Below are 13,159 nucleotides of genomic sequence, written 5' to 3'. Positions count from 1 at the left end.
GAGCCCAGAGAGACGAGTTCTGCTGAGCTGCCAAAGTGGTGCTTTGCTGGTGCCTGCTGTATTCGGGGCGCGCCGCGTGCTTACAGATGGGCCGGGCCAGCTGCAGGAGCGGGCAGAGCACACGCTGTTCCACCCCGCTGGCCCCTGCCAGGGAGAAGCTCCTTGCTCAGACAGCTTCCATGCGCTGCTGCCCTGCAGGGGGAGGGGGCTGAGCAGCCCAGGTGCTCCCGGGTTCTGGCGTGGGGCTGCCCTGCGGAGCGCCGTTCATGGACTGGTCGCAAGCCTGGGAGCTGAGAGTCAGTCCGGGTTCGTTCTTGTTCACACATCCTCACCAGTAGCAGAGCTAGGAATAGAACCCAGGTGTCCGGGCGCCTGGCCCTGTGCACACACTTGTCTCCACCTGCTCAATTACAACCACCCAAAGGAAGAAATTAATTCCTGTTCCCCTGCTGGGAGCTGGGCACCTGCAGCCTTGGCCGCAGGCGTGACCACCTGCCCTGGGCACCAGCGTAGCAGGCTCGGCTCTGCCCTGCCAGGGGATTTTATTTGCATACAGATGTTGTCTGGATGCAAACCCCTGCTCTCCCCTCCCTGCCATGAGGGCCCCCGTACCTGATGTGCCAGCCAGGGCCCCACAGAATCAAGCCAGGCTCCTGGCTGGGCAGCTGATTGGATGCTTTGGCCAGCAGTGGAATTAGCAGCCCCAGTCAGTGGAGTGTGAGCACTTCCAAGCAATGCCAGCCAGGAGCTAGGCAGGTGCATTGCGGCTGGGTTGGCGGCAGGGGGAGTTCTGGCAGTGTGTGACTCGGCCGCTCCTCCCCAGAGTGATTTCCCTGCAGCGAGCACTGACTTGCCCTGCCTTTGAGCCACCAGCGCTCGCACTCCCTACCGGTTGGCTGTCAGCTGCCTGACCCACTGCAGCCCTCTTGCCCTGGTACTGTGAGACACGTCCCTGCGGTCTCAGTTGCCTTAAGTGCTTCAGGTGCCCCGCAGGGCCTGGGATGTAGCTGCCTCCCCCTTCCCGCTGCTGTCTGATCCCACCCTCGTGTACTCAGCCCTCTGCAGAGCTGAGCACCCGTCCCCTCTGCTGGAGCTGGGAGCATCCAGCCAGGTGCAGACAGAGCCCCTGTCGGATTCCCACACTGCCTTCACAGTGTGCTGGGCAGGGTCTGCCTAGGGCAGGGGCCCGCCTGGCGGTCACATGCTCCTGCCCAGCATGATCTTGTGTTTCAGTAGCACTTCCCTCTGCTCTGCCTGGGGCTGGGAGCTGCCAGGTGAGGCCTGGCCCAGCACAAGGAGTCCTGGGAGAGGCCCTTTGAGCCCCCTCCCACTGCAGTGCTCCCAGTGCCAGGCGCAGGGGGCTGCCAGCTCACCTGGCTCTAGGCCCCGGCACTGGCTACTGCTGCCCAGGCATCCAAGCAGCCCGGCCTGCCCCAGCCCTCAGTGGCCTGTCCCAGGGGGTTAGCCCTGGCAGGTGCAGCTCTCCCTAGTGCCCCCTCCCATTGCTGCCCCCCAGGTCTGACGTTCTGGCCTTTTGCTGTCACGGCTGCTCCTGGGTGGGAGCCATGCAGGGCTTCGCCCCTCCAGGCTGGGAACTCCCAGGGGTAACAACCTGGCTGGGCCGCTGTTGATTTTCTAGCCAGACCCTTGGGCTGTGAGGGGCAGCACAGCCATGGGCCGGGCTGCAATGAGCTGCCGGGTGATGGGTGCCCCAGGGGCCCATGCCATGCTGGTGCCATGGACCCCCGCCTGCCAGGAGCTGCTTAGGGAAACAGCCTCCCTAGGGTGAGAGGCCCCCAGCGCAGGGCTGTGCCAGGACTTGTTCCTGCAGCCTGTTGGGGAGGGGGGGGGCTTGCCCAGCCTTTCCTCCACTTCCACCCACTCCGCTGGACCCTCAGCTGGCCAAGGGTGCTGCGGGGTTAATGGGGCGGGCCTCGCGGCTGCAGTGCGCTCGTCCCCCACTAGAGGGCGGCACAGCTACGCCCTCCGGCAGCCAGCCCTCCCGCCGTGTGCTGGATCGTTAACCCCTGCAGTGCCGCAGCGCAGGCTGGGGGCTGAGGTGGCTGCTGCAGTGAACCCAGCAGGCCTGCCAGGGCCCAAGGCCCCTCGCTCCACCGAGGAGGGATCCACATGCGGCTCTGCCCAGCTGCTGCAGGCACAGGGAGGAAGAGCGTCCGTGGCCTGCTGCATGCGTCCTTGTTCTTCCTCAGTGTCCACACCATGCAACCGCCTCTGGGGTGGGGTGGGAGCAGCAGCCAAGTAGCACAACAGCAGGGCTGGGGAATAGCCCTGCTCCTCCTGCTCCCTGCAGTCTCCAATACCCCCAGCAGGGAAACGAGTGCTCAGAGACGGGGACCCTCCCGCTGCGTGGGGCTCCCTCATGGGGGAGATGGTGCAGGCTGGGGGCAGGAAACAAGGGCTAGGGGTTGGAGCGGCTGGGAGTCAGGACTCCTGCGGTCTGTTCTGGCCTGACCCAGCCCTCCCAACCCCACCCCCAGCTCTGCCAGTGCCCCTCAAGCCCGACCCACAGCCCTGGCCAGTTCCTGGGCCGCAGGTGCTCGCCAAGTCCCACCCAACTCACTTCACTTGTGACCTTTGGGACCTGGCTGGGTAGGCAAATGCACTAAGCACGGGGCACTATGGGCCCTGCCCTGTATTCCCCACCCCCGCATCCTGCACTCCCCACACATCCCCTGCCCCCATCCTGGCTCAGAGTGTGAAGCTGGCTCTGGCCTCCCAAGGGAGGGGGCGGGGGGCTTTGTTTGTGGAAAGAGAGCCTGGAGGGGGTCTCCTTCCACAAACAAAGTCCCCCCCCCCAGCCATTTCCCTCTGCCATTTCCCTCTGACCCACTGGCTTCCGCCTGCTGTTCCCACACATCCCTTATCCCAGCCAGCTGCCAGGATGGGGGGGGAGGGGGCACCAGCTGGGCCTCCAGTGCATTGGACCTGCTGCTCCCCAGCTGACCCCCATAACCTCTGCCCTGGTGACAGCTCAGGGCCCCCAGCCCCGTGATGGAGGTTGGGAGCAGCCAGGGGTGCAGGGTGTCTGAGGGGAGCCTGGGGCTGGGCTAGCAGGGGGCACTGGGGGAGCAGAGCCCGGGGGAGGGGCTAGCAGGGGGCACTGGGGGAGCTGGGGAGGGAGCGCCCGGGGCGGGGCTAGCCGGGGGGTGTTTGCTTGGCCTGCTGGGGGAGCTGCTCCAGTTGACACATCTCCCCAGGTCTTTGCTTAGCAGGTGAGATGTTGAGTTCCCCGCCCATACTCAGGAGGGGCAGCGCCCCTTGCCATCCCTGCACTGCCCCCCCCACCTGGGCTTGCCCCACACAGGGACCCCAAGACCCCTGTTCTGACCAGACCCCATTCCCTGGTGCCAGCTGAGCGAGGGGGTGGGCTGGGGAACAGCCCCGGTGGCACCCGGATGAGCCCACGCTGCCCTCTGCGCCCGGGACCCAGACAGGGCAGTGAGGCCCCTGCATTTCCAGCTCCCCAGGACCAGCAGCTGCAGATCCAAGTGGGGCCCAGGGCACCAGACGCCCTGGCTGGGAGGGGTCAGGTCAGGATCCCTCCTGCCTGACCCTGCAGGAAGCCTGGTGCCCATAGCCTTCCCCAGCATGGCCACGGCACCATGTGGGACACCATAGCCCAGCGCCCGGGCCCCACGCTGCCGGGGCCTCCAGTGCCACCCTGGCCGGAGCCTGCTCTTGTTGACACCAGAGTATAGCCAGTGGGGTGCCACGTGCAGCCTGGGTTGCAGCCACCTCTGGGTTGGAACGACTATGCCAGTTCCTGCCCCCTGGGCCCAGAGTGCGGGCAGCCCTGGCAGCGGGTGGGGTGGGCTCACCCGAGGCAGCAGGACGTGCCTGGTATGGCCAGCTCCCAGCGGCTGCATAGCTGAGATTCCTCGGGCAGGGTTCACTCTGCCCACATGCCCAGGGCCTGCTCCATGCCTGGGCTCCACTCCCACCCCACAGCCCCCCCCCCCGACCTCCTCCAGCCCCCTTCCCCCCCAGCCCTCATTCCTCCCTGCAGCGCTTCCTCCTCCCACACCCGCTCCAGCTCCTTCCCCCCAGTCTCCTTCCTCTGCAGCCCCGATCCCCAGCCCCCACTCTCCAGGCATGGCTGGCAAATGTGATTTAGGGAAGCAGAACCTGCTGTTGAGGGCCTGGGGGGAGCAGGGCAGGGAGGGGTCCGGCAGGGAGCCCCATGCCCAGAGGCTGAGTGAGTGGCAGGCAGCTCCATTGCCTGCCCCCCATCCCTCCCCAGAGCCCAGCCCGGGCAATGTCTTGGGGGGCCTGGTGCCAGCCCGCCCAGATGTGGTTCTGTGGCTCACAGCACTGGCCATGGGGCGGCTCAGTGGCACTCAGGCCACGGGCACGGGTGGGGCCCCCTTGTTCCAGGACGGTGTCGGCTGGCCCGGTGCCAGGGGCCCTCCAGGGCGCTGCTGGTGAAGGAAGACGAGCGACCCTCCCCGGTGTGCAACTCAACTGGATTTTAATGAGCTCAGTGAGGAGGGGCGGAGGGTGGGGGGGTGCGGCCATGGGGGGGCACAGACGGCGCTAACACCGGACATCTACCATGTCAATCTTGTGCACGCGCCCAAGCCCATACCAGCGAGCCGACCCCAACACGGCTGCCCAGCGGGGAGGGGGGGGGACACGCCCCCTTGTGCTCCTGTCCCTGCCCCGCAGCCGGTGAGAGTCCAGCAGGGGTCGCTGTGCTGACGCCCCCCGCCCCCCGCGTGCCGAGCCGACTTAGCTGGCGCGGGCCCTAGGGGTCTGTGCGCCGCGGGGGCGGGCCGGGTTCAGTACTCCCAGAGCGTGGCGCGGTGCAGGGACTCGGCGTCGGCGCGCAGGGTGCCAGCCAGGTCCCCCCGCAGGTATTTCCCGCTCTTCCCCCGGACGGCCACGCGGCCGCGCTCCCGGAACTCGAAGACGAAATCCTCGGCCGTCTCGCCGTCGCTGCAGACGGCACCGCTGCTGGCGACGTGCCAGAACTTGCCGCCGAGGCCTGGGGAGAGAGCGGAGGGGGCGGGTGAGGGCAGGGCCCCGCCGGGCCGCGCCCGCCCCCTCTCCCCTGCCCGGCCCGGCACTCACCCCGGATGTGGTAGGCCCCGTCGCTGAAGAGCAGCTGGAAGACGTCGTAGGTGGCCCGGTTGGCGTCCAGCAGGTTGGAGCCGCGGTGGCAGCAGACGAAGCCGTGGTCGCCCCGCAGCACCAGGATGGGCCGGTTAATCAGCTTGAGGACGAACTCCTCGTCTTCCCCTGGGGAGCGCGGCAGGGCTGTGGGCAGCGGCTCGTGGGGCAGCCCTGCCCAGCGGGGCCACAGCCACACCCCCCCGCTGGGCACCAGGCAGCCCCTGCTCTCCCCAGTAGCCCTGCCCCGTGACAGCCCGGGGGACGTCACCCTCCACCGGGGGAGCAGCACCTGGGGCTTGTTGGCACAGGGTGGGCGTCGCAGCTGCAAACCCCTTCTCACCCACCGCCCCCCAGCAACGCTGCCCTTGGCCTGGCCCTGCAGGCGCTGAGCCCCAGGCTCGGGGGACGGGGCAGGGCCTCCTTCTGCCCCCCCGGCTGAGGTGGGACTTACCAACGGAGTCGCTAACTGCGGCCAGCTGCCCGTTCTTCTTGGCGCAGATGTACTTGCCGTTGCTGGCCTTGAGGGCCACCCGCCGGCCGCGCCACTCGATGTCGAACATGGTGTTGGCGGCACTGGGGGGCGAGCGAGACAGGCCGAATCAGAGACAGGCTCCGGAAGGGGAAGCTTGGGCCGGGCAGGGGGCACCCAGCAGGTACCCGCCAGAAGGTGCCAGCACTTGCCCCCAGCACAGTGCTCCAGCAGCCAGAGACCCCGTGAGTTTTACAGCCTGATCCCAGCTCCCCGATGCGTGCTCTGCCACTCAGCCCCCTAGGGCTGGCCCCGGGCCTGATTCTCCCTTTGTCCTGCTGGTGCCCCTCCCCCCGGTGCCCTCGGTCCTGGCACAGGAGCCTTGCCTTGGCCCCAGGAGCTGGGGCTGTGGTGCTGGCCAGCTGAGTGCTGCAGTCTGGCCGAGCGTGCCTGGGGAGCGAGCGGGATGGTGCGCGTACTCACACGCTGGTGGCAGTGACCTGGATGCCCCCGTGGGACACCAGGGTCCAGGAGCTGCCCGCGTTGGAGTGGAAGATGCACTTCTTGGTCTCTCTGTCAATTTGCATCTGGAAGGTCTCGTGGGTCATCTCCTCATCCTGGTTGGCCGAGACGTTGACACCTGCAGGGAATGAGGAGGGCGTGGGGCGAGGCTGGGGGTCAGGACTGAGGGGCACAGGCAGAGCCGGGGGGAGGCAGAGCCCAGGGCTGGGCTAGCAGGGGCTGCGGGTCAGGATTAATAGAGGACAAGGATGTGACTTTTTGGCCCATTCCCTGCTCCTATGGATGCATGGCCCCTTTTCCCCAAGGTCTCGCTGGCATTGGGTAGCTGCTCAGGCCGGAGGGGCACTGGGGAGCCCCCCAGCACCCCTGCATGGCACCTGCCAGGAGCCAGCGTTGCCAGCTCCTGCTGTCAGGGCATGCACCCGGGTCAGCAGAGCATGGCTGACCGCTCAGGTCACGGAGCCCTAATTCCCTTTGTCACAGCCCCGGCCACACCCCGCTCACCCCTCATTTCCGCTGGGCGAGCAGCTGATCTGCGGGCACCCCGCTTCCCCCGCCCAGCAAATCCTCCCAAACAATCGGCACTAATTGGGCTCATTAACCTGATTGCTGTTGTTTCCATCTGCTTAACGATTCAGAAACACAAACCCCCTATTTATAACTCAGTCCTCAGCATCACCTGCACATAAGCCGCTTGGGCCATGCGCAGCCGCGCTGTTAGCCTGCTGCCTGCTGGCTGCATGGGGCAGCCCCATGGCCCCAAACCCGGGTGCTCCACGGGGTGCCCATCAGCCCCCCTGTCTGTGCCCGAGAGAACCACCGGCTCAGCCTGCCGCCAGGAGGCGTTTGTGGTTTATAAGGTGAGCTGGGGCAGGGGGGCACAGGGCGGCTGGGGTTGGTTTACAGAGGCCAGCCCAGGGTGAGACAATGGCTGGCTTCTGCACCCCGGGAGATTGCTGGGTCTCCCCTCACCAGTGTCCTGAATTTGGTGGGTCTCCCTCCAGCGCCAGCTTTTCGTCCCACGCACGACGTCTCCGCTAGGCCGTGCAGCGCGGCTCGCCGGAGGGGTTCAGGAGGACCTATGCTCTCTCACCCCCCCCCCGTGTGCACCCCCTCGCACCCCCCCGTGTACATATGCACACAGACACATACCCCCCCCCAGACCTATGGTCACACGCACACAGACACCCCCCCATCTGTGCGCACCCCCCACCCCTCATGCTCACCCCCCCGCGTACACATGCACACAGACCCCCCCCCATGTGCAGACACACGCTGACCCTGATACACAGCCTCAGATCCATGCTCTCTCACACCCCCAGGCTCACGTGTACACACACCCACACCACCTGTGCACGCACACCCAGACTCCTGCTCTCACTCCCCCCCCCCCTTGCAGCACCTCCCTCTCCCCCCGCCGCGCGCAGGCCGGGTTACTATGGCAACGGAGCAGCAAGCAAAGCCCCTCGGCGGAGGGAGTGTCGCCCGTCGGGCCCATACGGCCCAAGCCCGACTCACCGGGCGGGGGGAGGAGGCGGCTCGGCGCAAAGGGAGGCAGGCACTGGGCAGCCCCCGTGTCTCCTTCACTGGCAGGGAGGGTGGGGCTGGAGGGGCAGCCCCCCCAGTTGGCATGGTCCCCCCATGACCCCCTGGCAGCGCTGTTGCCATGGGGTGGGCAAGCCCAGCGGCTGCAGGCCAACACATCCCGGAAGGGGGGCTGTGAGCGTGGGTGGAGCAGGGGGCTACTTCACCCTTAATTCTCCCAGCCTCTCCTAGGCTGGGGCCCCTGTGGGGGCTGTGGGGGGATCAGGCCTTGGCTCGGAGACCAGGGGGCCTGCCCCATGCTGCCCCCCCCCTCCCACAAGCTCCCTTGAAATCCACCAGGGATGGGCCTGAGCCATGGCTGCCAGCCCATGTCCCGGACACATCCGCTCTGACCTCCCCCCTGCCCCGCAAACAGCGGGAACCCCAGCACCATCCTTCACCTCCACGAGCCACGGTGCCCCAAGGGAAGCCCCTGTTCTCCCCCCACCCCCCGACAGGGGAAGTGGAGGCGACACTCAGCTCCACAGCACCCGGGTTGCAGGTCTGGGGCACGTTCTCCAGGTCCACAACACACGAGCTTCACCCCAACACGCAGCTGGGCCCAGCAGACACCGGCCCCTCCTGGGATGGACGCTGTCTGCCATTGCCAGTGGTCAAAGCTGTGTGTGGAAATCTGCTCTCTGACGGGCTTTTCTCACTCACACGCAGAGTCTGCTTTGTTATCGTAGGGTTGCAGACTGGCCTGGGGCCTGTACACCCTGCTTTGTTATCGTAGGGTTGCAGACTGGCCTGGGGCCTGTACACCCTGCTTTGTTATCGTAGGGTTGCAGACTGGCCTGGGGCCTGTACACCCTGCTTTGTTATCGTAGGGTTGCAGACTGGCCTGGGGCCTGTACACCCTGCTTTGTTATCGTAGGGTTGCAGACTGGCCTGGGGCCTGTACACCCTGCTTTGTTATCGTAGGGTTGCAGACTGGCCTGGGGCCTGTACACCCTGCTTTGTTATCGTAGGGTTGCAGACTGGCCTGGGGCCTGTACACCCTGCTTTGTTATCGTAGGGTTGCACACTAGCATGGAGCTGTGCACGCTGATTTGTTACTGTAGGGTTGCTGGTGAAGCAGTTTACAATTTGCTGGCTTTCTGACGTCCAGAAGCCATCTCCTCTGCTGAGCTGCATGGGCTGGGCCACCAGATACAGCCAAGAGCCACAGCCAGCCCTGCCCTGTCTCGCCTCACTTCCTTTCCAGCTCTCCTGCGAGAGAGACCCGGGACCCGGCTGGGTTTGGCCAAGCGCCCATCTGCAGGAGTTTGGGCAGGACAGAGGCAAAAGGCCTGTGGTGGCCTCCAGCCGGCACTAACTTGGGCAAGCGTAGCCCACGTTCACACGGGACAGCCGGCAACCCAGGGCTGGGCACCACTCACTCCAGCTCCTGGAGGGGAAAGAACCAGCTTGGGGGGCCTCCTTTGCATTCTCTTACCCAGAATGCCTTTCGGCTTGCCAGGGCTGGGCTCTGGAGAGGACCGGCAGGGGCTCTGCATTGCCCGTGCATGCAGGGAGCTGCTCTGCAGAGAGAAAAGTCTCCCGCTTTGCTGAAGACGCTGCCCCTGGAATGCCTGTAGCTGGTCCCAGGCACTGGCTGGCAGATCCTGAGAGTAACAACAGCAGCTGCACCGGTGAGGATTGCAGGCATGGGGCTGCCATGCGTGGAAAGTGACTGCCAGCAGGACCCTCGTCTGTTCCCCTGGAAACCACAGTCTGCACCTGGCCAGGTGTCTTGGGCCTGGCTCTGGCTCTGGAGAAAGACTATGAGCTGAGGTGGGCTCCGGGACTGGCAGGATGCTGCGTTAGACGGGTCACCGATCTGGTAAGGCCTGGCTAAAATTCACATGCCTGGAGCCTCTCCGTGGGACGTGCCATGGACAGAGGGATTAGCTAGAGGGTGTGATGGATACCAGGCAAAAGCACCTGCTGGGCTGATCCCGCGTGGGAGGAGAGAACAGCACGCTCCCCAGGACTGATGGTCTCCAGGTGCAGCAGGGAGCTAGCTGGGTCATTTGCTGGTGGCCCAGGGATGTGGTTTATTGAAGAACCTACTGGTGTCCCCCACCCCACCATGCGGCACGGGTGCCAGCCAGAGGGGCTGCTCATGACAAGAGAGACGGCAGGGAGAGCCCCTCTGAGCAAACGCGGCACGGGCCGCAGAATGCAGCCAAGGAGCGCAGCTGGAGAAAGGGTGAGTGTCAGCCCCCTCCAGCCAGCCCCACAGCAGGGCTAACTGGGAATCTTGACCCCGGGGGGGCTGGGCCCGAGCGTGGGCTGCCAGTGTGAGTGGGGCGTGCCCCCAGCCCAGACAGAGGGAGCCCGGGAAGGGGTGGGGAGTGCACTTGAAATGCCACCGTGAAAAGGAGGGGGGGGAAAGGGGGAGGAGCCAGGAGAGCCTTGACCAGGCGGCCCCGGAGCTGCACGAGCCCAGAGGGCCTGGTGCCCCCGGCGGGTCCCTCCAAGCTGGCTTGGCTGAAGAGCCATTGCAGCAGGCAGGGCGGCACCCAGGAAGCAGGATCCCCCGGTTCTAGGTGCTCAGGTGTATGGGGCCAGGGCACCCTCCGCCCCCCACTTCTATCGATCATTGGCACAGACTCTGCTGTAGAGGGGGGCTGCCCATGGGGAGGGAAGGGAGCAAAGGGAGGGTCCCTTACCTTGCCGGATGGAGACGTATCGGCCATTGGACGCCAGGAAACACACTTGCGGGTGGCTCTCCTCCAGATCAAAGAGTTCGTCCTTGCCCGGCTTGGAGCTCCTCCCGGCCTTCAGGGTGCCCGTGGGCCCCATGGGCGCCAGGTACTTCCCGTCGCAGTCCTTGAAAGCCAGCTTCCCTGCCTTGAACTCCAGGGTGTAGCCGGTGCGCGGGCCGGGCTCCGGCACCAGGGCGCCATCGTTACGCAGGTACCGGTTGTCGCAGGCCCGCAGGCAGTACCGCTGGCTCTGGAAGGTGAGGGTGATGAGCGCATCCACGCCCCAGGGGATGTTGCTGTCGGTGGAGATCTCGTCCTCCAGGGCGCTCAGATGCGCGTACCGCCTCCGGCTGACGCTCAGCAGGTTGGCCTGCGGGTGGATGGCCAGGTGGACGGTCCACAGCTCGGCCTCGGTGACGGCCTGGGCGAAGCACGACAGCCTGTCTTCCGCGCCCCCGAAGAAGCGCTTGTAGGGCTGAGACTGCAGCGCCCAGCGCCCATCCGACTGGGTGGCAATAGCGAAGCGCCCGTCTCTGCCCGGCTTCTCGGCTTCGCACGACACCTTCCCGTCCTTGTCAGCGGCCAGGTACCTGCCCAGGTGGCTTCTCAGGAAGACCACGGAGCTGTCGGCCTCGTCCTGCTCCAGGCTCCATATCTGCTTCTTCTTCAGGCTAGGTGCCGAGGCGTTGACCTTGTAGCCAAAGCTCTCGGCCGTCAGGTAGCGGTTCTGGCAGTTGATCAAGCCGAACTGGATCTTCAAGACCTGGTGGATCCCGTTGGTTGGCATCTTCGGCCGGGTCCCGGGGAGTGGGGCGCGAGTCGAGGTTCTCCCAGCCCCGCTGAGGACACCGGCGGGTGCGTGTGCACACTCCCTCCCACGCGCAGCCGGCCCCGGGCAGACCTGGACTCAAGCGCAGGGCCTCAGGCCGAGCCGCGCTGACGTGCCGCTGGCCCGGTTCCTGGTCCCTCTCCGCCGGGCGCAGCCTCGCTTGCCTTCATCTAACCTGCAGCCCGGAACGCCAACCTCGTCTGGACGGCTGGCCCCGCAGCCGGCGCCCCTGCACGGCCGCTCCGGCTGACCTCTCCCGCTCCGGCGCGCCGGGGGCTGCAGACCAGGAAAGGCGCGGGCTTAGGCTCTGCAGCCTGGGTTAATGAGACCCAGCTAGGATTACAGAGCGCGCCTGGATGGCACTGGGCTCCGAGCCCTCGGTAGCCAATAGTGGGGCTTGAGCTGACACAAGCGAGGGGGTTGATGCGGGAGACAATGAGCCTCTCCTCCGGGGTTCGGCGCCGCTGGGCTGGCCTCGCAGGCTGTGCACCGTTCCGCTGGGGCTGGGGCCGCGGCCGCGGCTGGAGTCTGCGTCCCTGACCCCCTCCACGGCCGGCGAGCTCTTCCCCTTGCGGCAGGTTTTGCCTCCTTCCTCTGTGCCGCCGAGTCTCCGGTGGCAAACTTGGGCCGCAACCCGATCCGCCCCTGCCGGGGCCGCTCAGCCTTCCCGTGGGCACCCAGCCAGAGTTACGGGCGTCTCTGATTCGGCAGGAGGTCACCTCCAGCCACACGCTGGCCCAGCCACTAAGCTCCTTAACAATTAGCCCGGCCTCTTGATTAGTTTAAACCGTTTATCCCTCTTTGGGCCTCTGGCCTCCATCTGTCCTGCAACCCCTGCTGCTCCAAATCCTCCCCCGGCCCAGGCGGCCCCCAGGAAGGATCCCGGTGCTGCCCCGTGGCCGAGTCATGAGCTCAGGGGAACAGTCCCACAAAGAGCTCCACCTGGCTCAGTGCAGCTAGCACCCCGGGGGACAGTCACCCCAGCGCGGGGGCCATGGGGGCAGGGGCGAGGGGGCTCGCAGGCAGCATGCTGGAGAGGAGTTGGCAATGGGACATAGGGATGCCCTAGGCCAGGGCTGGCGGGGCTGCCATCCTGGGGCAGGGGGGAGGGCCCGTCTCTGTGGCCCTGGGGTGTGAGCCCAGCTGGGCCATTGCCCCCATCTGGCAGCTGGGTAGAGCCTGACAGCCCGGGGGGCGCATGGCGTGGGGCGGGAATTGGAGAAGGAGTGGCCAAAGGACCCATGGCCAGGCGATGAGGAAAGAGCTGGGGGAGAGAAGGGGTGGGGGTGGGGATGGGGTGGCAGGCGGCAGGGTCTGAATGGGGAGGAGGGTGGCCCATGGGGGAATGGGATGAAGCCAAGCCAGGGGGCTTGCGCTCCGGCCAGGCCTGGCTGTCCCTGGCCCTGTGGGTCGCTCACCCGGGCTCTGTGGATGCGAGTCCCGGCTGGCGCACACAGTGGGGTTTGGAAGGGCTGGGGCTGCTCACCCCTCTGTGCAGGGTCAGTGCTGACCCCAGAGGCAGGGCCAGGGCATCTCGGCAGGGAAATGCTGGCAGCTCCGTGGGTTGGGGCGTTGAGAGCTGGGCTGGCTGCGTGTGGGGCGGCTTGGCCTGACCCATGGGCATGCTGACTGCTCGGGGATAAGCCCTTGTCCCACTGGATTCAGGGAGCGGCTCCAAAGGGATCAGGGGTGGCCCTGGCCCACAGTGGGGGCCCAAAGCAATGGGTGTCAGGGCACCTGGGACAGAGCCTGCAGCCAGCAGAGTTTGGAGGTGCCAGGGGGTCCCATGGGCTCCTCCCCAATGGGGTACAGTCCCCATGGAGGGGGGCACTGTTACTACTGCAGGGTCGTGCAGCCCAGGGGTCCTTAACCTGACCCCTCATATGTCTTGGGGTGTCCTATGTGTCGGGTGACATGTAGTCCCCCAGC

General features: G+C 66.3%; 1 protein-coding gene across 1 annotated transcript; it reads right to left on the bottom strand.

The window, feature by feature from the left end:
- Window positions 1-4,472: 4,472 nt before the first annotated feature.
- FSCN2 (fascin actin-bundling protein 2, retinal) lies at window positions 4,473-11,956 on the bottom strand. Its single transcript, XM_084646753.1, has 5 exons — window positions 10,366-11,956; window positions 6,086-6,242; window positions 5,585-5,706; window positions 5,092-5,259; window positions 4,473-5,005 (listed from the first exon to the last, which is right to left on the bottom strand). Exons 1-5 carry the CDS (start codon window positions 11,186-11,188, stop codon window positions 4,800-4,802), a joined length of 1,476 nt encoding a protein of 491 aa, XP_084502879.1. The 5' UTR covers window positions 11,189-11,956; the 3' UTR covers window positions 4,473-4,799.
- Window positions 11,957-13,159: the final 1,203 nt, after the last annotated feature.

This window comes from Lepidochelys olivacea (assembly GCF_965140295.1).
Source record: "Lepidochelys olivacea isolate rLepOli2 genome assembly, chromosome: 14".
Taxonomy (NCBI): domain Eukaryota; kingdom Metazoa; phylum Chordata; order Testudines; family Cheloniidae; genus Lepidochelys; species Lepidochelys olivacea.
This window is presented reverse-complemented; position numbering and strand designations above follow the sequence as displayed.